General features: G+C 43.6%; 2 protein-coding genes across 2 annotated transcripts in view; both read right to left on the bottom strand.

Moving 5' to 3' along the window:
- Positions 1-3,829, bottom strand: part of adam12a (ADAM metallopeptidase domain 12a) — a 72,387-nt gene extending 68,558 nt beyond the window's left edge. The window contains exon 1 of the mRNA XM_076760773.1: positions 3,281-3,829. Within this exon, the coding sequence (XP_076616888.1) occupies positions 3,281-3,386 (106 nt within the window). The 5' untranslated portion in view covers positions 3,387-3,829. The remainder of the gene's footprint in view (positions 1-3,280) is intronic.
- A 1,586-nt stretch (positions 3,830-5,415) lies between these two features.
- c20h10orf90 (chromosome 20 C10orf90 homolog) lies at positions 5,416-22,257 on the bottom strand. The gene is made up of 11 exons (XM_076759568.1): positions 22,143-22,257; positions 21,260-22,028; positions 19,564-19,630; positions 17,094-17,185; positions 14,213-15,557; positions 12,240-12,392; positions 11,822-11,919; positions 11,268-11,439; positions 9,999-10,062; positions 9,451-9,541; positions 5,416-7,803 (listed from the first exon to the last, which is right to left on the bottom strand). The coding sequence occupies exons 2-11, from the start codon at positions 21,842-21,844 to the stop codon at positions 7,765-7,767; spliced, it is 2,706 nt and encodes a 901-aa protein (XP_076615683.1). The 5' UTR covers positions 21,845-22,028; positions 22,143-22,257; the 3' UTR covers positions 5,416-7,764.
- Between the last annotated feature and the right edge of the window lie 1,524 nt (positions 22,258-23,781).

Below are 23,781 nucleotides of genomic sequence, written 5' to 3'. Positions count from 1 at the left end.
GAGTTGGTGGAGAACAAACTTGGACTAAAAGGAGAGTAAATGCTGGACTTGTTGGACATTTTGACTTGTCACAGCAGAGAAAGCGCAGGTGGAACCACATCCACGGGTGGAACCAATAACATTAGCAATGGCTCAGTTCCATTCAGTATCTTCTTAAGCCATTCCAGTCAGTCAGCATGCAGAATTATTTATTTGCACATGAAAGTACTGCAAAACAAAACACACCATAAGACCAGAACAGGCTTATAAACTGCCAGTGATATTTCTGTGAAACACTGACGGGCTGGATCTTGAACTAACCCAGATACATTCGACAATGACAAGAGACATCCGAGCCAAGTCGTCCCTCGGACCAGACGAGCGAGAAGACGCTCGGGGGGCGCTGCGCTGAGCTCAACTCTGACCCGTTTGGGTGTGAAAGTCCAATGAGAAAGTCCAGAGCCAGCATCAGGTTTCAGCTCATGTGTTAAACTTTTGTTGGGAGGGAGGGAAGAGGGGGGGTCAAATGAGTCCAAAGCTGCTTCGAAGAAATTAATACAACACATGTAGGGTCAGGCCACATGAGCACGGTCCAGCTATTTTCCCCTTCCTACATAAATATCCCCACTGCGGAACAGCAACTGGTTGATCAATCTGTCTTAATGCACAAGCACAGATCGGCCAACTCTTCTTACCAGCCTCCTGGGTCTTCACTATCCTGAACAACTCATCTGGAAGATCCGAATCCATTCATACTGAAAAGATACTAAATGGCTCTGACTTGAGATGGGTCACATCATGGTGATAATGTCTCTCTGGGGGAGGACACTGTTTGCTAAAGGAATGGTTTACTACAGTCCAAAAATACATTCTCAGCTCAACTTTCATTTGTCTGAGCGTGCAGCACGCAAGCTGCATGCAGCGCTCGAGGCGGAGAGAGTCATGTTGGCTGAAGCGGTACAGCTGGCTAGTAAATACTGCCTGACACCCAGTGTGTCAACCATCGGAGGAAATCATTCACAAATGATCCCCAGCTAGGACAGAAACATGCACAAGACAGACGGGGAGAGGGAAACCGACAAGAAAGCTCAAGGAGCAGCGTCATGAAATTTGTATGCCAACATGACGGTGCATGGAGCTTCACTGCTCCATCTTTTCTTTGCAGCGCTGAATTCCTGCCTGCAAAGACAAAAGTGCACAGTCTGGAGGCTGAGACTCATAAAAGGGAGCACTAATGATTCCCACTCATTACGCTTTAACATGAAGTAAGCTGCAACTAATTATTTTCATTAATCGAACAGTCATTTTGCCTGTAAATGGTGCAAAAAAAAAGGCGGAAAGTTCCACCCAAGGTAACATCTTCACATCATCAACAGTCCAAAACATATTCAGCTTCAGACAGCTGCACATTCAGACAGAGAAAAAAAGCAAATCCTCACATTTGAGAGGCTGAAAACCATGAAGATTTTGAGTTTTTACCTGCTTAATGGACCAGTTTGTAGGATTTCTGGAGATTTATTGGCAGAATCGAACATAATATTCAGAATTTGTTCATTAGTGTAAAACCATGCGATACTAAGAATCTTGCTTTCATTAACTTAGAATGAGCCCTTTATATTTTCAGAGGCAGCCAACATCCACCAACCTGGTATCAGGCTGAAGCGTATCATACACCGCAGCCGTCAACTGTTTCTCATCGTCTAGGTGTGAAAAAACAACAAACCTTCAGTGATGGTCACAGTTTGGTTAGATAGGCACCAAAAACTTAACCCATAGATGGACTTAGTTGCCCTTTCTTCTATGTTTGACCTTCATTAGCATCATTATCGCCCCCTGCTGGTATTTACTCACATGTGAGCACTTTTCACTATGCTTTAGTGGATCCACAGAGTTCACCGGGTTTCTACAGCTGCAATCTGCAACCTCACCGCTAGATGTCAGTAAATCCCAAACGCTGCTCCTTTAAATGACCTGTGATGACTAATGGATTTACAAAATTGTTGCTGATTTGGTTTTTGAATTTTGGCAGAAGTCAGGCATCACCCTGATTTTCACACCATTTGACTGCACATACTGTGTCTTTTAAACATAAGCCCACCTCCTGTTCGTGGAATTTACTTCAAATAACCCAAACTACCCCCGAGCAGGTAAATATCCTGCCAAATACAAGATCAACTGTTAGACATTCCCAGCCATGCACACAAATGAACTGGCCGTGATGGTTTTTGACGAGTGTGAACCCACAGGAACGACGGCATCAAGGCCAACTTCTGATGAAGATGAACCGTTGATGAATAAATGAACAACTTCCTCACGCTTTGAATCCCACTTCTACACATTTGCCCTTGCTGGTAATTAATTCCCAGGATGAGTGTCGTGACTGGCAGTGTGTTTAGATGTAAGAGGATTCTGGAGGCACCTCCACCCACCACTGCTGCACAAACTGTGTGTAGTGTCCTTGTTGAATCTCACCATAGGGCATGAACACTGGTGACTGAGATGTCATGAGCCACAGCCCACAGGGTTGCAAACACAGCGTGAGACAAACACACACTGACACCACATTTGAACATTTCCCCTGAGCTCTCGAGCAGCTATTTTTCATTTCTTGCAGGGACGGCATGAACATAATAAACACAGTGCAATTCACTCTAAAATGCTACTTGACTTCCGAAGTTCAAACTGACAATGTGACTTTTATTTTATGTTTGCCACTAAAATAACCCTGGAATTCATCCATAATTGAAAAATTGAAGTATGTTTGAAGTGCCTTGAAAAACTGGAGTATGCTTTAAGCGCCAGCGAAATGCCTCCAGTGCTACCACTGATTACCAAAGAGTTTCAGCATCATCAATTATACAGCGTCTCCTCTCCTCTGAGGTACACACTGGGTGGACTGCGAGCTAAAATTTTATGTTCTGCTTTTCACACACAGAAAATCAAGAATTTAGAAAGCCGTGCGCACTCAGGAGATGTTTCATTCTGCTCGAACATGTGTTACAGCTCTGTAAGTCTGGTGTACTAACAAAGGCCTTCATAAAACATGATGTACCCTAAAACTACCAAAGGGGAGACATGAATGAAGAATGGAGAGAGAGTACATTTCAAGATTCATAAAAAAAAAAAAGGCGTTTTCTTCATGTTTCCTGTTGAAAAGACTTTTAAAAGTCATTTCTTTCCAGTCTGAGCATCCATGCCGGAGTAAATCAATTAAGAAAATCAATTTAGCACTTTTGCGCACGGGTCTCCTTTAATATCTTTGACCGCTGGGAATAATTTTGCCATCTTCACGTCTTCTTACCTTTAGCAGATGTGGAGCGCACGCTGTCACACACCGACACGGAGACAGACAAAGCTTGAAGAGCTGTCAGGATGACAAACTTCAGAGTCCGGCTCCCGGGATTCATGATGCCCGGCTGAAGCGTGGACGCGTCTGGCCAAGTGTTTCACTGCAGCGCAACCATCATACAATCACAGCCCACCAACAGCTGATGTGTCCGGACCCCCCCTCCCTCCAAAGAAAAGTGACTTCCTGAAATATGATCAAGTGTAGGAGCGCTGCTTTAGGAGATCCCGACGACAGCTGATTCAACTCCGTGCGCTCGGCCCATTCAGAGACGTCCAAGGCAAAAGCCGCATCGCCCGGAAAAGTGAGAGATGGGAGGAAAGTGAAGAGCCGGCGATGGAAACACTGACAGAGACTCGAGCCGCTGTTTCTCTGACGCCCGCTGGAATGACACCAATTCCTGGGCAATTACCGGGGAGAAGTGTTGTCTTATGAGTGGGCACCATGTGCTTCAATGAGACACTCCGCCAGGTCCTAAAGCCACCTCTGGCGCCCATAGCCAATAAAAGAGGAGCATCAACTTACCAGAAACAAATGGAGCGCAACTTCCGGTGCTAGCTTTCAAAATAAAGCTCCACATGACCTGCATGATGCACTCTAGGAATTATGTTTGCTCAATAAGATTAAAATGTGTATAGGCCCAAATAACTTATTATTGTAGTTTTTTTTTCTAATCAGCAGAATCCCACTTGATTTTCTAAGATTGAGCATGAAGGTTCATTCTTCAGAAATAGTCGTTCACAATCATGACTCAAAGTCTAGCCTTGCTTTTTTCCAGAGCTTTTACAGCCCATGACAAAGCTAGAAGGAACTTGTTTAATCAAAAATGCCAAATATTCAGTGGTTCCAGCTTCTCAAATGTCCCGATTTGCTGCTTTTCTTTGTTTCATATCCTTGCAAATTGAATACCTGATGCAAGTTCAGTAAGCAGATGTTGAGTCCAGGATCATTTTGCTCAGTTACAGATAGAGTTTTGCATGAATGTCTACAACCGTACAGAAGCTCGGTTTAAGCCAGATAGGCCTACAACAAGGCCTAGAAGGTGCAGGACAGTGTGCGAGCTTAGCATTTTATTTTGAAAGTGACCCCCTTTGTTTCCGGTCTCTCTTTTGGTCTCCTATCCTCAGCTTGACCCAACGCACTTGATAGGCGCACACATAACTGTAGCAGCCCACTGTGTAAATTTGAATTATATAGCCTCCACAGTCCTCACTCACTAATGTTATTACGGATTCATGTTGTTATGCAGTCAGAGGCAGTTGAACGCAGCATTGTGTGATAAAAAAAAAAAAAAAAAAATCACACTTGCAAATCCGGCAGCGCTTGGATCCTGAAAAATTAGACTGTCTGTTGTGTGTGTACAGAACACACACCAGAATCAGACTATGAGCATCAGACATAATGAGAATCCCAACCAGCTACTCAACAGTCTGTAAACATAACTGCACATGCACCTACATACGGACCCATTCGATTACCACGGCTCCACTGAGTTATGCTCCTCAGTGTGTGCACTCTGCACTGCACCACACTGCCAGCCACTTCAGAGGAGCATGCAGGCAGATGTCCACATGCAGGCTGGGTTCCTGAAAGCTCTCTCTGCCTCAACAGGAGAAAATTAAAGCACAGCGTTTCAGGTATAGTACGCTCCCAGCATGGAGACTTCAGGTAAAGTCACAGCAGCACATCCAATTTCTGCCTTACACCGTTTGAAATACAGCAACTATAGGGTGCAGTCAAGTGTCATGATGCTCAGACACCTCCATTTTTCAAAACTCCTCCTTCAGGATCAAATATGAATGGAAATAAAAGAATACTGAGGAGCGCTTCCCTGCATGCTGATTTTACTGGAACTCAACATTCGGCTATGGGATGTTACAAAGAGCTGATCTTTTCCTCTTTTTAAGAAGCAGGGGAAGCTTGGAGGAAGGTGATAAGGTGCAGAGGGGAGCGGGCAGTAAAATAGGACTTTCTGGGAGAGTGCTAGGACAGATAGTGCTCAATAATAAATCCCAGCTTCATGGAAGTTATTCCATCCAACCTCTGTTGCAGAGGTGCGGTTCGGAAAAAACACAAGTTAACATGGGTGAGTAGAGATAAACTTTATAGTCACATTTGGAAGAAAATTAAACAAGATATCTGAACATCACTCAAATATAAAATAAATATAAAACACGTGTAATTATTTCTTATGTTACACTGCATAGAGAAACCTTTGCAACGCTGACACAGACAGTAAAGAGCCTTCTTCAAGCAGCAGCTATGCTTCATAGTTGTCGTATTTTTGCTTTCCAGATTAAATTCATCATTTTAGAAAACAGGAAATGATTATGGACCATGAACCCGTGCTGTTATTGATAATCTCCCACGATCCAAAAACACACACATGCATGTGCACTGACAGGAAACCAGTCAGCAGCAATCATGTGTCTTCTCCGAGACATCTGTGCAAATTTAGATGGATGAAACAGCTGGACTGTGAAACTTAACGGCTAATGAGCGAAATAACAATTAAGACTGATGAAAAGAGCATCCTCTCTATTCCAAAGATAAATAAACACACACGTCTCACTTTTGATTTACGCCCAGCTCCATCATGTTGAGCAGCAGCACTCCGAGCCCATTCACACTGGATCAAAACACACAAATCTAAATCTGCAGTGGCAGAGCCCAGTCCATCATGAGACAGAGACAAAAGCTCCATTCAAATCAGCCCCGTCCATTAACGGGGCATTTCCAGAGAAGAGAGAAGAGAGGTCACATTCCTCCATCTTACCAGCTAATAGCTGGCACTGAGTGATGCAGGGCCCACTTCAGGCTTCTTTCTGCTTATTGGTTGTATAATGAGGATGGCGGTTGAAGACTGTCCTGGATGGCGCTGTGAAGCATAATGACTGATTCTGTCTTCTATCACTGCCTCACATCACATGAGATCATGTGAAAGTGGCTGCGTGAGGACAGCGGTGCTTTATCGTGCAGGGAGAGGTTGCTCTGCATCACATTACATGAAGTGTTCTGGAAAGGAAGGCGATTTGCAATCAAGTGAAAACAAGATAACGCTGATGTGCAGCATACGTTATTAGTTTAGATGTTACATCAAAAGGGTTTCAGTCAGCGTGTTTACCGGGCTCAATGTGATATTTGATGACATGATTTCATACAATACGTCCATTTTGGCCGTCTTCGTTTGCGACCGCTTACAAGGGCACCTGCAGCTGAACCCCACAGATAAGCATCTGTTTTTCCTCAAAGGACAAATCTATGGCAAGCTTTCAAAACTCCAGACGGTCATTTAACGCTGTTCTGAAGGTATTTTAGGTATCTTTAGGGACCCTTCTGCCCAAGTGCATCAAATATATTCTGTCCACTGCACAATAAAAGCATTTCAAACCACTGAAGCTGTCCCAAACTGCTTCTTTGGTTCTTTAACCACACAAAGTTGGACAAATCTCCTTGCTGGATTTGCACAACGCATTAACAAAACAAACAAACAAACAAAAAACTATTATCAGGTATCTGTGTTAAAGTCATGTGGTGTCATACAAGATGAGCAAGGACTGTTGTCGGATTAGGAAATACAGTAGAGTGGGAAACAGATTAAAAGTCTTTTTTTATTATACAATAGAATCTTGTTTTTTTTATCCAGGTGGGCAGAAAACTCTTTGAAGGTTCTGGAAAAACCTTCAAAACGGCAGTAAGCGATGTTAAATGACCTTCAGGGTTTTTGAAAGCTTGCCATGGATTTATCTTTCAGAAAAAAACAGATGTTAAACTCTGCAACTCGAATGTAAGGCGAATAAATGAGCGAAGAAAACAGGGGATATATCATGACATTTTACAACCCACCGTTCCAAAAAAGATGGGACACTGTGTAAAATATTAATGTGATAATGTGCTAATCCTTTTGGACAAGAAAACAGCATGAAGACAAAATATTTAATGTTTTACCTCGTCAGCTTCATTGGTTTTTGTAAATATGTACTTATTCTGAATCTGATGCAGCAACACGTTTCAAGCAAGTTGGGACAAGAGCAAGTAAAGACTGAGAAAGATGTGGAACACACCTGTTTGGAACGATCCACAGGTAAATGAGTTAATTGGTAACAGGTGATAGGATCATGATTGGGTATGAAAGGGGCATCCTGGAAAGGCTCAGTCGTTCACAAGCGAGGATGGAGCGAGGTTCACCACTTTGTGAACACATGATTGGATAAGGGAGATTACTGCATGGGCTCAGGAACACTTAGTGAAACTTGTTATTAAACAGGTCGTTTGCAAATGACTGCATTCAGTTTTTGCTTCACACAGCGTCCCAGCTTTTCTGGGATCGAGGTTGTAATTCACATTGAGCGCTGTCAAAGGGCAAAGATCACTTCATCAGTCTGTTATGCGATGCTACGGGCTTTATCATGTCATCATCTTCATCTGCTGTCAGTCATTCAGCTGTTGTTCCTTTGAAGAATCTGATCCAACAGTCTCTGCAAGAAAGACAACAAAAGACTCGGATTACTGAGACTCTAATGACAGAATGAGGGCTGCAGCTCATTGGTCCAGCCTCGTCTTCGCACACTCTCCTCCAGCCTCCGATGGGAATCAAACAGAGTGAAGCTCAGTCCCTGCTGTCCTCTCACCCACACTGTTCAGGTTTCCAGCCCCTCTTTCAGGACCTGCTGGATCTCTGGCATCGGGCCTCTCCTCCATGTTATCTGCCACAGCAGCAGCGTGGGTGGAGCAGCTGTGTGTGGGCACCCACACTGTCTGCAGCTCGGCTGAATGGTGGCACTGCACTGTAGCTCTCTCTGCCACTGAAGGGCCTTTTGTTTCCCGAGGAACACAGGCCTCATACACTCAGCACAATGAGTCTGTTCACGGGTTCTCTCCGTAATGAGGGGAACGGTGTTTGGCGCAGTGTGGACGAGAGCGACCAAAATTCCTCAAATCAAACTCTTTCTGTAGAGGGCGATAATTATTTACCATGCAGTAAAAAGAACTAATTAAGTGCCTCTGTAGTGTAGGGTTTGGGAGTTTTTCAGCTTGTCTAATCAAACTCAGGGGAGACGTGCAAGAAAAGAGCAAAAGTTTGGCAGCAGCGACCTCTGGTGGAAGAATAAACTCATTGTTCTGAAAGCAAAGACAAGCTCAAGAAAGGCCTCAAAGCCTTTGAAACTTTAGAACATTTACATGTTCTTTCCACATTCACATCATTATCTATTTTCTGCTTTATTTTTCTATCTTTATTGATTTTTGTGATGCGTTTGCAGTTCAACACAGTCCCAAGCAGTTCTTGTCTTGTAACCGTCTGTCTGTGGATATGTCTGTTTCTTGTCTGTCTTTACATATGTCCCAAATCCAGCCGCCTTCTTGGTTGAATAAAGTTGTATTGAGGTGAATTGAATTCAATCTTTAACATTTCTTTGCAATCAGCGCAGCAGAACAAAATCAAAGTTCACCTCTGAGTGGGCACATAGAAAAAATATTCCTGCATCCCCACAAATACTAACATCATATTCTAGAATATTTCAGTAAAAAACAAACATTTTATAAAGCTGCTGATTAGTATTCTGAATGAAATATGTAATTTTGACGATAATGTTGGAGAAACAGTGACCGGAAACTCAATAAAAATGTGTCTTCCCCTTAGTTGGAAGGAGATTTGAAGCCATTATTTTCACCAGCTGCACTGCTGGCAGGGAGAGAAAAAGCTGCATTATTATTTCAGCTCTTTAGTGTTGGCCATTACTGCAAAATGTTTTCACCCTTTGCAAGGTTTAATTGAGCTTGTAGGAGAAAGGTGTGTTATTACTTGCTCAATTGCGTGTGGGTCATAAACACAATTAATGCTCTGTTCAGTGTCTCAGGCAAGCACTTGTTAACACTGTGGTGAGCTATTTTGAGGTCATTTGATTTATTTCACATTTCAGGGATTTGGTGATTCAATGCATCATTTTCTCTGCATATATATTTATTGAGAACAACTTCAGGGAGATCAAAATAAGCAGGTCTGGTGTTTAAATATTAAGAGATGGCCACTGGAACATAGGAGTCGGTCTGTTTATGCTAATATCAGATGGATCTTGTTCTAGTTACCACATTAAACCCTTGACATACAAAGATGCAGAGATTACCTTTCTGAACAGTTCAACTCGCTGCCTGTTGCTCAAGCACACCTCCTTCTTCTTCTCTTCCTCTTTTTTCCCCTTCACCTCTGCAAGCGTACTGTAACGAAATCATCATTTTGACGATTGACTTTTATGATTGTTGGTAGAGCTGCTGGTCAAGACAGAATCACAGTATTTATGAACTAAAAATTCAGTCACCTATAATCCTGTATATTTAAAAGCCCTTTTTACAGTTAAATTTGACTATTTTCTTATCTTAGGATACAGTCTGCTCACTATGTCGCCTGTATCCAGCACTACACTCTGTGTAGCATAATCTATCCTCAATCTAACATTTCTTCCTAGTCAGTCGGCGGATGTGTCAGGAAGGAAAATAAACAAGCGAGGCAATCAGAGCAAAAGTCTCGCCACAGACACAAGAACTGTACATTTAGCATGGAGATATCACAGATAGCGGCCTTGCATTCACACGTGAAAGCAAAGCAAGAGATAAGGATGAAATAAGGAAGAAGCGTCTGACATGGCGCCACAGCAGAGATTGAGATGGAACTCACCGCTTAGATCTGGGCTGCATCTCCTTCCCAGTAATGGCTCTATCTCTGGGTTTGAAAAGGTTATCTGGAGACACAAGCACGCACACGCGCACGCACACACACACACACACACACTGTTGATTGAGTCGAAGGCTCAAAAGCACAGTGAATCACAGTTTTTCTTGGTACCTGAAGAGACTGAAAGCCTCCTCTCTTACAATGTCCAGAAAGAGCAGACAAGATAATTTTAACTAAGGACATGAGGTTCACCTTCTCTACTGTTCTCTACTGGCTCCTCTATGAAGTTTTATGTTTTTGGCAGCATCATAAACTCTTGCAAGTTCACTGCATTGATGAACACTGATGAAAATATCGAAAAACTCCCTGAACTTCTGTACCGCTGGTGTATGTTTCCCTTACGGCCACTAGAGGGCAGAGAGCGCTACAAAACCTCAGTCACGAATCTTTAAATTCTTTATTGTTTGCTGCGAAAGCCTGGCACTCTGAATGGAAATCTCATCAGACAGAACACTGCATCAAGAGCTTAATGACATCTGAAGGACACAAAAATATTTCCACTGGAATCCAATGCTGGCAATCATCCTGAAACCTTGTTATTCAATAGAGGAGCACTTGCATAATATATGCACAATGCAGCCATCTCTTACCTCGAGAGCCTTTTTATTGTATTTAGTCACAGCTTAGCCCAGTGTGCCAGTTCTCTCTATCTTTCTCTCTTTCCTGCTTTTTTTCTTTACCATTTGCCTAAAAATAGTTTAGCTGATAAATCGGGGTGAAAATGTCCTTCCTTTTTTTTTTTTTTTTTTTTTTTTAAAGCACATTTCAGATATTGGCCCATTATGTGATACGTCCATTTTCTTTGTACACTTCAATCATGTTACTGTATTTATTCATTTAACTCTTCTTTGGGATTTCTGTGAATTAGTTCCCTGTTATTGAGTAGTTGTGGTGGACAGCTCTGTCGACCGCTAACTCAGTATTCTGGGTTTCAGCAGAGGATTTCAGTGGATTTAACAACCCTTCAAGCAAAACACAAACATGGATATATTTTATAATTGAGCAAAATGTTGTTTATCAGCAGCTTAAATGCAAAAATATTGGTATAAGCTTTGAAAAACAACCAATATTGGCTAAAAACTAGCCTCCTTGCTCTTTGTTCTGTGCCTGTATATGTGTGATTGGTCATGTGGCAAGCAGCCACTGCAGCTGCATGGGGACGATGTGCAGCACAGTGCATGAGGGAGGTGAGGGTGGCTGCTGGCACAGTACCGTTGAGAGAGGTAGACCGGGCACTGCGGACTCTCCTCTGCTGGAGAGCAGCGCCCGACCGCGGGTTAGCTGAAGCCGCCAGCTCCCTCCTCTCCCGCGTCCTCCGCTCCAGCTCTCGCACTCTGCCCTGGGAACGACTGATGAAGTCTGGTCTGGCCCTCTGCAGTGCCTCCTGCCAAAAACCAGAAACATATTGCTCTTTTGACAAAACATTTAAATCCAACCCTCCATTTCAAGCTCCAGCCACTCCAGAATACAGCCCCAGGGCGTCCTATGGAAAACTCCAAAGTCAGTATAAATGTGTCTTTCCCTTTTGCTGACAATGAAGTGTGTTTGTGTTGTTGTCTGCCTGGGGGTGGAAAATCCCCAAAGGGTTAAAAGATAAACCTGAGGGGTCAAATAATTTACAACATTGGGATTTAAAAAGAAAAACTCCCCTGTTATTGATCACTGACTCATCTTCAAGTACAGCAGATACGTTGATCTAAAAGGTCACACAAATCTTAAACTGCGTATTGAGAATTAGATCCCCAACCTCTTCCCTCTGAACTCACCTGTAGAGAGAAAGTTTCAGGTGGCCTTGCAGCACGAGGCGGGATGCGGCGCTGGACTGGGCTCGGATCTGGATGTGACTTCATACGTTTCCCCTCATCTGTCACCACCAAGGCAGAGAAAATCAAGCTGTTTGCGTTTCATTTACACCTGGCTCGGCTTCACATGCCTGAGCGCAAGGCACGGATGCTCAATGGCCTGTGGGCCTTCCATAACATATTACTTCTTAGTATGAATCAAACAGGCACGGGATGCAAAGGCCGGTGAATTTCACCGTATGTGTATTGATTCGATCAAAGGCCGAGCGCTGAAAAGAAAGCGTCGAGCATGCAACATTTTCAGTTAATTGTAACAAAGATCAATGTTTTATAGGGCGAGAAATTATGATTACATATGGGGGGAGGAGAGAGGTAATAATACCGGTGTTTCCCTGAGGTGATGCAGTGGAGTCCTTCTCAGAATTGCCATTTGGTGATTTACTCTTAATAAGTTGTCTTTGGAGTTTGATGTTTGCTATGATGGCGGCTGCATTGAGGGCAACCACTTCCTCTGGAGACTGATGTGAGTGGGGATCTGAAACACAAGAGGATTTGACGTTACTGAAGCGTAAGCAAAACATGTAATTTAACACAATTTCATAATGTCCGGCCTCGTCTGGAGGTCGACCGTGCCGACGTCGCCAACATTTAGCTTTACAAAGTCAAGCCTTTGTAGCCTCAACACACAAAATTTGTTTGATTGTTAGTTCGTGACTTGAATAACTTCTCCTCCTTTTTGCTTCTCTGCCTGTCGAGTGAATCTTCCCATCGCTGTGGAAGAGGTAAGTTTCATTTGAGCGTGCTTCAGTGTATCAAACATTGAATTTAAATCATGTTGCCTCAGGCCTCGGATGACACTGTTAATGAATGCGATTAAAGAATAATTAATAATTTCACGCAGAGAAAAGATATCATGAATAAAGAAACGCACTTGCTCAGCAGAAAACTCCCTCCTCACATTACTAATTCACCTGAATATTCAGCATTCCTGAGCAATCGCTTGAGCTGACTGTTTCAGCCATTTTACATAATCAAAGGGTGATTTGAGTCAGACTCAGCCACAGAAATGAACACTTGACTGCTTAAGATTTGGCCTTAGACTTTCAACATTGAAGTTCCAATTTCGGAGCAGTGAAAGATAAATAAGACAGCAGCATTCAAGCCTTGCACGGCCCCACATCTTACATATTTGATTATTTATCTAGAGCATCGAAAGAAATTGCATCTTGATGTGCAATTTATTCATGAGGACTTGTGATATGACTTGGAAGTGCCCCAAAACCTAAAAACAGCTCTGCATCATTCAAGGCTTACCTGAACCTTAAAGGAATGAGGGTTGACATTTTGGGAAATGCATTTATTTTGTTTCTTTCCAGGAGTTAGATGAGGAGATCAACACCACTTTTATACTTTCATAGAAGCCACAGCCAGGAGATGGTTAGCTTAGCCTAGCATACGGACTGGACGGATGAGGAAACAGCTGTTTATTAATTAATAAACATGTTTAATTGTCTCTGCATGAGGGAGGGGGTTCCAGGTAGCTACTGTGAAGATTTAACATTTATTTAAGTCATTTAAGTCTTTATGCTAAGCTAAGCTAACCATCTTCTTGCTGTATCCTCATAATCTTCTCATCTAACTCTCTGTGAGAGAGCAAATCAGTGCATTTATACCAATATGTCAAACCCAGCTTTTTGATTTTAACCACGTCAACCGAAACCAAAACCAAAAGTCTCGACCCAAAGTTAATAGATAACTTTGTGAAAATGGATTTTGGCCCCTTGATGGTCAATGACTCACCAGCATGTGACTGTATGACCAGATCTTGCTGCACTGGAGGATCTGGATGCCAAAATTGATTCTAACACATCCTAATGCCTCACTTTCACCATGTTTAGCAGCTCGTGATTTCTCCTCTTCCCTGTGCTGTCGGTGTAAAGTGGGGACTGGAAAAGATTATACCTGCAAAGAGGTGCGTGGGAAAATAAAGGAAGGTGAAAATGAGAAAGCGTCTGTGTTTGCCGAAGGGGCCTCTGCAACTAGATGGTGCTATCTGACAATGGCGCAGATATCTGGCACGGGTGTCAGCTGCGCTCAAGGCAGCAGATGAAGGAGTCATCTCAATACAGTCTAATTATGCCTATCAATAAGACATCAAAGGTGAAAGGCAATATCAAACCTGAGAGTTCAGCCCCCAGAACGCTGAAGTGTGTGTAATAACTTCAAGCTAGAACACACAAATGGCACAAAGGAAGCGTATATTTAGACATCGCCACCCTTTGAAAGTGGAGATCAGAGACAAAGGGAGGCTGTGTGCTGACAAGAAGACTGTCAGAGTGGGACAGAGAAACCTACCCGGAGCCTTGATGAGAGTTAGACTGGGGGACACTCTCCTCTCTGCATTCTCTGGCGGCAGTCCTTCTTTCTTGCCTCCATTTGGCTCAAGGGTGTCTGCCACTTTCTGACCTGCTTCTCTCCCTGCTGGTCGAGGGCCGACGAAGCTACTGTCTGAGTTCACACGGTCGATGTGGGCCTCTTGTGGAAGCCCAAAGCTCCATTTCCTGGCAACCGGTTGTGTCACATTCTCCTTGCTTGGCTCGGTGTGTCCAAACACATTGCCATAGCAGCTCTGTGGTCTGTTCGGCCTGTCCGATCTCCGTCCAACAGCTCTCAGAGGAGCCTCTGAGGGAGCGGGTGCCGCTATAGCAGGAGGGGTGCTCACAATGAGACTCAGCGTGGATCTGTGTAGCGTTCCACCATTTTTCTCTGCATCTGAAGTGGATTTATTTGGTGCTACAGCAGAGTTTGGCCTCTGTGTGGAATCCAGACGGTGATATGAAGGTGCTGCATTGTGTTGTGAACGGGTCCCCTGACTCCACATGCTGTTTGCCTTGTACACTCCCTCTGTGTAGCTGTGCCTGTACTCCGGGTGCCTCGTCCCAGATCCTGCTTTGGCTGGACTGTAGCTCTCCCTATGCTCTGTCACTTTGATTATGGTAGCCTTTCTTCTGTGGACCACTGTGTCCAAAGCGTGGCTATCTGGTGGGGTCCCAGCCCTTTTTGTGTTCTGGACAGGGCTGGACATCATCCTTTGCTCTGTCACTTTGACAATCGTGGCTTTCCTCTGCACTGTGACCTGGCTGGAGTTTGGATCCATGGGCTCGCGGGCTGGCGGCGGAGAAGTCGATTCGTTCGACTGGGAGGAGTGGCCGCGGGTGTCGGAGCCAGGCAAACTGGCCGATCTGCTCACTTTCCTCGAGGAGATGGTGATGGAGGAGAAGCCGGCTTTGTTCTGAGGGATGATTGTAGTCACAGCAGAACCTGTCTGTATGTGTGAGGGCTGTGAGTTTGCTGTGCTCAGCGGGGCTGTTGCCCTTACAGGCTGAACACTGCTCGTCCTATGCAAAGGAGTGTATGACCTGTATGTCCCTGTGTTGTTTGTGCCTTGCAGCTGAGTGTGTGGTTTGCAGGGATCAGCAGAAGTTGTTCGATGTGCAGTATGCTTGATGGGCTCGATACTGGTTGTTTTCATCAGAGGGGAATTTCTGTTGGGGTCTGAGCTGGTCCCTGTGGAGAGCTCATTGGACTGACTGCCTCCAGGGAAAGCTGACACCCTGCTGGTATTCCAGCCTCTCCTCAGAGCTGGCCAGCCCACAGGTCTGTCCCCCTCGTTGGCTGGAAAGCTTCGTTTCTCTGGCACCTACAGTGTGTGGATTAAAGAGATTCTATGTGATAAATATCATTAATTATGCATGGAAACCCCATCCCACCCTCCTGTTGTTGCTAATGTCTCTTGGTAAATGTTTTGTCATTAATCAACACAATGAAACATATGCTGTACATTCATCTTGCCAATTTGAGCTGCCATTTTCAAATAGCAATTTAACATAACCTATTCTAATACGACGTGGGATACAGTATGGACAATAAGACATCTCTCTAATACTGCATTTCAACAGCAGGTCAGCTGTCTTGTCTTTCTTCAGGGCTTTGCTGTTTGTTCTTTAGTCAGATGACTCTCCCTGTGCTTGACACAGTCAATGCCCCAGAAGCAATGGAAGCAGCAGCAGGCCAGCACACAGCGTGACTTATCCCTCACAGAATCACAATGAGACCCTACCCTCAAAAGAAACCGAGAGGCAGAAAAAAGCAAAAGAAGAAAACATTCTCGGGCTCGAGGATTCTGATGGCGTTTATGGAGCATGGAGAAACGCTGATATGTCCCTGTTGCCTGCCAGTTTATGACGTGACGTACCTCCTCGATCCCTCATTTATCTGTGTTGCATAAAACATGGTAGCCACAATTTCTAAACAAAATATGAGATTTAGACATCTGTACGTATGTTTGAGGGATTTCAACAAAATGCTGTTCGCTAAAGCAGCACAGTGGCAAATCATCTAATTAGTTATCTTGATTGTAGATACTTAATGTAGTCCACTCATATGTTCCTCAAATTCTAATCAAATTCATATAAACACAAATCCAAAAGGCAACTGATGCTATTAACCATGAACTATAGTCCACCTTTTATTATTGTACGTTCTACTACTTGTACTTTTTTACTCTTTGCACTTTGTCAACTTGTTGTTTGCTAACTTTGTGTTAGACTAGTTTGCTATCTTTACAGAATGTCTTAATTTGGATTTCCTTGGGTAAATGCTGCTGCAGGCAGAGAGCACACAGGCCCCGACATCTGTACTGATAATGGCCCATGAAACAAAGAGATCTGACATCGGTCACCTGTCTGAGTGTTGATCACAAGTCATTTCTTGTGATCATTCATTGGCATTTTCTTCATGTAAATGAGACTCTCTCATCGCAGTAATGAGGGGTCAGGATGTGTTGGAGTCAAAAGGCATCCAGGAGACAAGTGAAATGAATCTAAATTAAGTGGAAATGAAAAATAATAACTTTCATCTGTTGCATGTGCGTGCATTTACAATGTGTTCTCAGTAGGAGTGAATTTAGACCTTTTCAACACAACATAGTACGGTGGTTTGTCCAGTATTATCCACCAAGTCAACGCTGACACGCATCTGTCATGGTTAGAAATCGAAGACATGAGCCGAAGCATCAGAAAGCGTAACACAAGGCTTAGTCTCATCTCAGTATGCAGGCTGACATACTACGCAACGATATCGTCATAATATTCTACTGTTGTAGAGTTATCTCCTGCTTCATCCTGAGTTCTGTAAAAGTAAAAGAAACAGTCGTAGCAGAGGTGTTTTCAGGTACCTGTTTGATAATGGGAGAGTCTTGACCAGGTGTCTGCCACGTCTTCACACCCAAAGCGCTCAGACTGGTACGACTTCTCTCCACCTCTTCATCTATGTATCAAGGCAAAACAAATGATCCACTGTCACATTTCTCACACGACCTCCTCTCTCTCTCTCTCTCTCTCTTTCTCTCTTTCACACTCACACACGCACACACACACACACACACACATACAGGCGTTCCCCTGACTGCATGGTAATGTTGACACTGTCAATAATTGACGCTGGCACAGTTAAGTGAATCCAGCACCACCCCAGAGCCACTTCTCTGCTTCCTCAGGAGACACAGCGACTTGACTGGTCTGCCTCTCAGCCCTGACTGATACTCGTTCACCGCCCCCCCCCTCGCTGCCTGCCTGGCTGCATTTACACCTGCTGCAGTTACCATGGCGACTGGCTCTCACTTTGGGACAACCCTTGAATGCTGTGTGGATAATTCGTGGCGTTTTTTTCTTTTGAAGGGAGAAAAAAACAGACAAGGTGAAAATTGCACCACTTTGTAAATGTGATTACACCCGAAAAACAAAAAAATGTGTCTTTAGGGGTGTCATGAAGGACTCGAGTCTTTCTGACACATTGTTCCACCTGCTGCTATCACGATATGTCCCATTTATTTCTCTGTAAAGGGCCACACGCCAAATCACGCCCCCCCTGAAATGAGCCTCTCTCATTACCTCCACTAGCTGGGCTCAAATAACCTTTTTTTTCCCCCCTGAATCCACAGCTGACCTTAATATCCCAGAGGAAAATAAAGAAGCAAGGCCATATGGCAAATACTCTCTGAAGTCCCCGTCCTCCCAATTTATTCCTCATCCTCATGAGTTTTATCAAAGTGTGAGCAGGGTGAAAATTGGCCAGCCTGTCTAAACATGAAGGCCCTTGGAGCTCCAGATCCAATTTTATTATAATTTGCTCATTAACATCAGGCCATTTCTTAGTTTGTTAAATGTGACTTTTATGGAGGGACGGGGCACTAAGTGTCTGGAATGAGACCTCAAGTCTGATTAAAGCCACTTCTGCACGGGTTGTCAGCAACAACCAGAGAGAGAGTAAAAAGAAAGACCAAAAAAAAAAAAAGGGGATGAGAAAGAGGTGGGATAATTTGCTATCTGGAGTGTAACCGAGTCAATTCTTGTTGGAATAATTGTCTTTGGAATTTCTGATTTTCTTTCATTTGGTTTCAGATGTGGAATTATGCATTTAAATGAACTGACAGCCAAGCGAGAGCAACTAGCATAAAAACAAGACATATTTGGATGCAGTCCTGCATAGAGATGTTTGTTTCTTGTTGATCATCTTCGTGCAGCTCATTGTTGGGATTTCAGCTGTGGCCAATTTGTCTACATGCACCTGCAATTTATTATTATTCACTGTGAAGTAACTAAGAATATGAATATTTATGGCCCATTTGATTGACGAGCAAGAAATTTATAATTTATCTAAGAGCATCTCTGGAAATATTATCTGCCAAATGCAAAAAGCCACAAGTTGTTTTTTTCTTCACCGTGCTTATACAGCATATGGCTCATTTCTAAATAAATAATAATAGTCTGACATGATTATACTTTTCATTATGTCAGTGCAAGCTGTGCATGTAGCTTTTAACCAGTAGTGTACATGATGTTCATAAGGTTTATGGTTCTTAAAGCACCTGCACTTTCTACCAAACTTCCTTGCTGCCATGGATGGATTGCTTTGATTTCTGCAAGCAGCCCGAGCCTTGCCAGGATAATCTATGTATAAACAAGGACAAGGTTGGAGGATCAAACCTCAGATCAAACCCAGAGAGTGTGGGGCTGCCATGTTCAGAGATTAACTGGGCTCCTTCTCCAATCAGCCTGCATCTCTCCTTATCTCTCCGCCTCCCACATCTTTTTTCGGCACCTTTTCAAGCCTAATAGCGCCGGTTTCCTTTACCTGCAAACCTGCCATGTAAAGAGGTACCAGTTGTACTTGAAATTGACTTTGCTTTTGGGGGTGTTGTTTAAAGTGATCACCCAGTCAGTCAGTGTGGAGCGTTTCAAAGAGGACAGGGGCAACACTGCTGCAAGAAACTGATTAGAGGCAGGTAAACTGTGTGGCAAGTCAGCCCTGAAATAAGCTGTTGTTCTCCCTCTGGCTAACCCGGCCTCTGCAGTTATCCTGTGGCCATATTTGTTCTCGCACTGATCAGGCAAAACATCAATTGAAACGAAACCTTTGTGTGTTTTAGAGATTTTTGTTGTGCAGGACTTACTTGTCTTGTACATGTTTTAAATTTGGTTTCATCTATTGCTTTAAGGTATAACTCTTACATAATGAGCACACTAGCATAATTGTGCTTTTGTTGGAAGTATGGAGGTATATATTTAAATTTTAATATACCTAAAAACTCAGTTGTTATACAACTGTAAACTGGTACATCTGCAGAAACTTAAGTAAGTACATACCCTGGTGTCTGCTGGCTGTTGCTGGATTCTTCTGTAATGTTGGCGTGATGGGTTGTTTCAATTTCACCTGTGAAAAAGGCCCATTAGATGACTTGATTTCACCAAAAAAAGTAAAAAGTTTTTTCTGAAACTAGTATGACATCTTGAGAAAAACGTCTCTTCTCTATCTGACAGTTAAAAGAGAGGATCAATATCACTCTAATGCTTGTAGGGTAGATATGAAGCTACATCTAACACCAGTAGCCAGTTAGCTTAGCCTCTCCCAAACACTGAATGACGAGGGAAAAGGCAACTCTGCATTTCTCCAAAGAAAACAAAACATACCAACGCCTGTACAACTAACTAATTAACACTATATCTTGTTTGTTTAATCCCTTACAAAAAAAAAAAAAAAAAAAAAACTAGGCAAACTGTTTCCCATTGTTTCCAGTCGTACTGATCTCCTCATCTAACTCTGGCAAAGAAAGCAGTAAGTGTATTTCCCCACAGTTTGTACTAATCCATTCCTTTAAGCAAATCTCTAAAACCGGAGCTCATTATACTTAAACCAACTTTTACTTTAAAGGACCAGTGTGTATGGTTTACTGGTATCTTGCACTGGGGTTGCAGATTACAGCCAAATGAACAGGGTGGGGGGTTTGGGGTAACTCGAATCCTAATGCATGCAGGAGAACCTGCTGTGGCTACAAAACCAGTGAAAAACAAGAAGTGCGCTCTCTAGCGGCAGTGTTTAGTTTGTTTATTCTGGGCTACTGTAGAAACATGGCGGTGCAGCATTGCAGACACTGTAGAAGAGGATCTACCTCAGTAGATATAAAGGGGTCATTCAACAAAAACGCAGTGATTCTTATTTTCAGGTGACTGTACACTAATGAAAACACATTTTATTCAATTTCTGCAAACAGACTTTCTGGTTCTTTAAGCTACTGTAATGAAAATCCAAAAAATCTAAATAGTGACTTCATGCAGTAATTTTTCTTCCAGTGAAGAGTCACAAGGGAAGGGATGCGCTTTGTGCATTAGTTCAGTCAAACCTCTGGTACACCACAGCATCTAATCGACTCTGAAGTCATATTATCAGTTCACTAAGACTGTAGATTGACTTGCATCCTTTCAGGGCACAAAGCTCTATATCTGCCACCACAGCTCCAAATGAGTCGTAAACCTTTCGAGAATGCGTCAAGTTCCTGCAGAGTAAGCTGTTTTCAAAGGATGCCGGAGCTCTGCCTTCTCCCTGGGTAACTGAGACTTGACTACAAATGGCTCTCTGTGGCACTGTGTGTTTTACTCTGCCTTGCCGTGGCACTACGCACCATCACCTCCATTACACGGCACTTTACCTTCAGACTTGCAGAGCTCACACTGTCTAACTAACATGTAAGGATCACAATCACACAGCCTGAGAGGATGTCAGTGCCAAATCCAGGCTAAATCAGTCAAGCGTCTTTGCAAAGACCTGTTTTAAAAGGTTGATACCCTAAAGAGCAGACTCGAAAGCTGTTCTGAGTTTTGACTGAGACAAGAATTCTCAGTGCTCCAAAATATGTGTAAGAAGGCCTGAAACTGCCAAAATGAACAAGGTTGCTTACTTTTCGAGGGTATGCTTGAAGAATTCCAGAAACTTCTAAAGCATCAGAAAATACTCTGTTAGAAAACTTTATGCTGGAGGTTTTGTTGGCTGTTGTAAGTGTTTTACCTGGCCAGCAGCGTGGTCCAAAAACTGGCTTTGGTTGCAAGCATCAGCCACCATCACTCTTCTCTGAATAGGCAGCCACCCAATTTTCACTGGAGCAAGATAACTGAGTTGAGTTTGTTCCATCCTTGGGGCCTGTGTGATGTGAGCTCTTTCCCAGCTTCCTCTGCGCTCCGGAGGAGAAAAAAACCCCGTCTGGAGGGACTCCTGGCTGCCCACTGAACTCTCACACAAGCTGGGACTCCCACATGAAGATGAACCCCTGCTGAAGGAGGGAATACCTGGCTGTCTCCCTGCACGTCCGGCTGGCGCTTTGTGGAGAGCAGACATGGATGTTGTCCGATCATTGAAAGCTGCATCATGAGCTGGAGCTCTGAGAAAATCGTTCTGCATCCTCTGCAGGTGCTCCAGCCAGCCGTCCAGCTGGCCCCCTTCGATGGCACTCTGGGGCCGAGGTGCACGCGAGGGACGAGAGACTTGAGGCAAAACCTCCCCCTCTGCTATTAAGCTGTCCCAGTAGGACTCATCTCCTGATCTCCTCCAAGCAGGAGCTCTTCGTAGGTGGGCAGCTGGCCTGCGGAGAGTCATCCCTCTGGAGCTCAGGTAACCACTCACAGCTCTCGCGTTTCAGCCCTCGATAAAAGCCCTTTACAGTGGAGGTATTAATGAGAATCCCCTGGCTCAACTGGACTTCTTACCATGAGGCATGCCAGAAATGCACTGCCTGGAATTAGTTGCTACAAGAATGCTGGAGGTCATCTTTGTTACGGATCTGTTATGAAAAGGTATCAGGACGCAGTTCAGAATGAGAAATAAGTGCAAATTATTGTAAATCATAAGACACTTCAATTTCCTGCTCCACAGTGCTGCTGATACTCTTACTTACCAGTTACTGACAAACCATTCTTTTTCACTTGCCTCCAACTCTCCTCAGTCCTCAGTATTTAGGAAGTGAACACTCTCTGTCTTGATATAAACTAGGTACTAGTGGGTACTGTCTCCAGGCAGGCATATAGCAATGTGAGGGATGCTTTGGTGAACAAAAGAGTTACTGAGCACAAGGGCTGAACATCCAATACAGAGAGAGAGATGGAAAGAGACAGACGGGTGGGCGGGCTTCAAGGCAAAACAAACACTTGTTGGTGCAATGCTTGACGTAACAAGATGTCCATTTAAACAAAGAGCATCATTAACATTCAACGTTTTAATTACAAAACCGTCTAGATTTGATGTTTCTGCTGGTCAGACACACCACCACGCAATCTTTAAAAGAGGGAATCAAACTTGCTGACATTCAGGCGTCCTTACAAATGATAGAGCGTCACTAATGAGCAGATTATCCACGTTATTCCATGAGTCACTTACTGCTTCAGAAATCCTCTTTGTAAGAACTCCCCCTGTTTCTCCTCTTCCCTGTGATCTCGTGGTTGGTGGCTGATGATGAGGCATTGCTGTCCTCCAGCCTCTATCCGAGCCATGTGACTTTTGCGAGACTGTGTTAAAAATGGGCCAGTGTCCTCTTGGATAAGTAACTGTGACCCACATGATGTCCCACAATGCATGAGTGAAGGGTATTTACAAGACAGGGGGAACTTGCCTCCAGCTGGAGGCAAGATTGCACTGCAGATTTTTATTTGGAAGCAGTTAAACACAGATCTGCAAAGATACTAACTTCTTCCAAAAACGAATTGGCAGTTGCTTTGATGTTTAATGAATTTCCGTGTTTCTCAGTGGATTAACAGTCCCCAGATTTCCTTTAAAGCAACATCAGCCCCACTTGGTGCAATAACATTTTCTGAAAGTCTTTCAAAGACAGAGATAAGACAGATATCTTAAATATCAATTGCTGTGACCTGTTTTAAGACACCTTATCAAGCTGAGAAGCTACATACAGAAGGAAGAGTAAAGCAATTTGCATCTTTTTGTCTGCTCTGCCTGGGAGATAACATCAAAACAAATCAAAAACTCAAATAAGTAAAGGCAGATGTGTAAAAGATTCAAAGGAGGTAGTTTCTTGTGTATGAGAATAAGTTTGAAAGCGGTTGCGCCCTCTGCTGGCAATACTTCAACATGACAAGTGGAGAAAGTAGAAGAGGGCATGGGGTCACAAGTTTGACAGAGTCTCTAGAAGATGGGACGCGACCACGGGGTGCAACATTTCTGCAAACAAGGTGAATAAAGATGAGCGGATTTGAATGCGTGCACCAGGTGGATCCCTCTGAAGCCTTTTATTTAGCACCTGCAGCTCTGAAGAACAACCCTCATCAGCTCAACACATCACTGCTCAGACTCACAGGCTCACTTAGGCTCCCATACCTTCAACACTGGACACAGACTGCATGAAGCCTGTGGTCGAGCCTTTAACATATATATAATTGTTTAAAGTGAACAGTATGGGGGTCAAGTAGACCCTATGTGTATACATCTACGTTGGATTTCAATAGACATATGGCTAAAATTATCAATAAGTAGGTGAAATATATATTAAAAATAACAGTGTTTCATATAAACTCTGAACAAACAGG

The sequence above is a fragment of the Chaetodon auriga genome, chromosome 20 (genome assembly GCF_051107435.1).
Source record: "Chaetodon auriga isolate fChaAug3 chromosome 20, fChaAug3.hap1, whole genome shotgun sequence".
NCBI lineage: Eukaryota > Metazoa > Chordata > Actinopteri > Chaetodontiformes > Chaetodontidae > Chaetodon > Chaetodon auriga.
This window is presented reverse-complemented; position numbering and strand designations above follow the sequence as displayed.

Coding starts and splice junctions, on each gene's coding strand:
- c20h10orf90 (XM_076759568.1), bottom strand. CDS start 21,844: ATGACTCTCCGCAGGCCAGCTGCCCACCTACGAAGAGCTCCTGCTTGG. Junction 15,558..17,093: donor ACTCTCCCATTATCAAACAG/GTACCTGAAAAC, acceptor CACACACTGTAG/GTGCCAGAGAAACGAAGCTT. Junction 7,804..9,450: donor GAGTTGAACTGTTCAGAAAG/GTAATCTCTGCA, acceptor TCTTTCTTGCAG/AGACTGTTGGATCAGATTCT.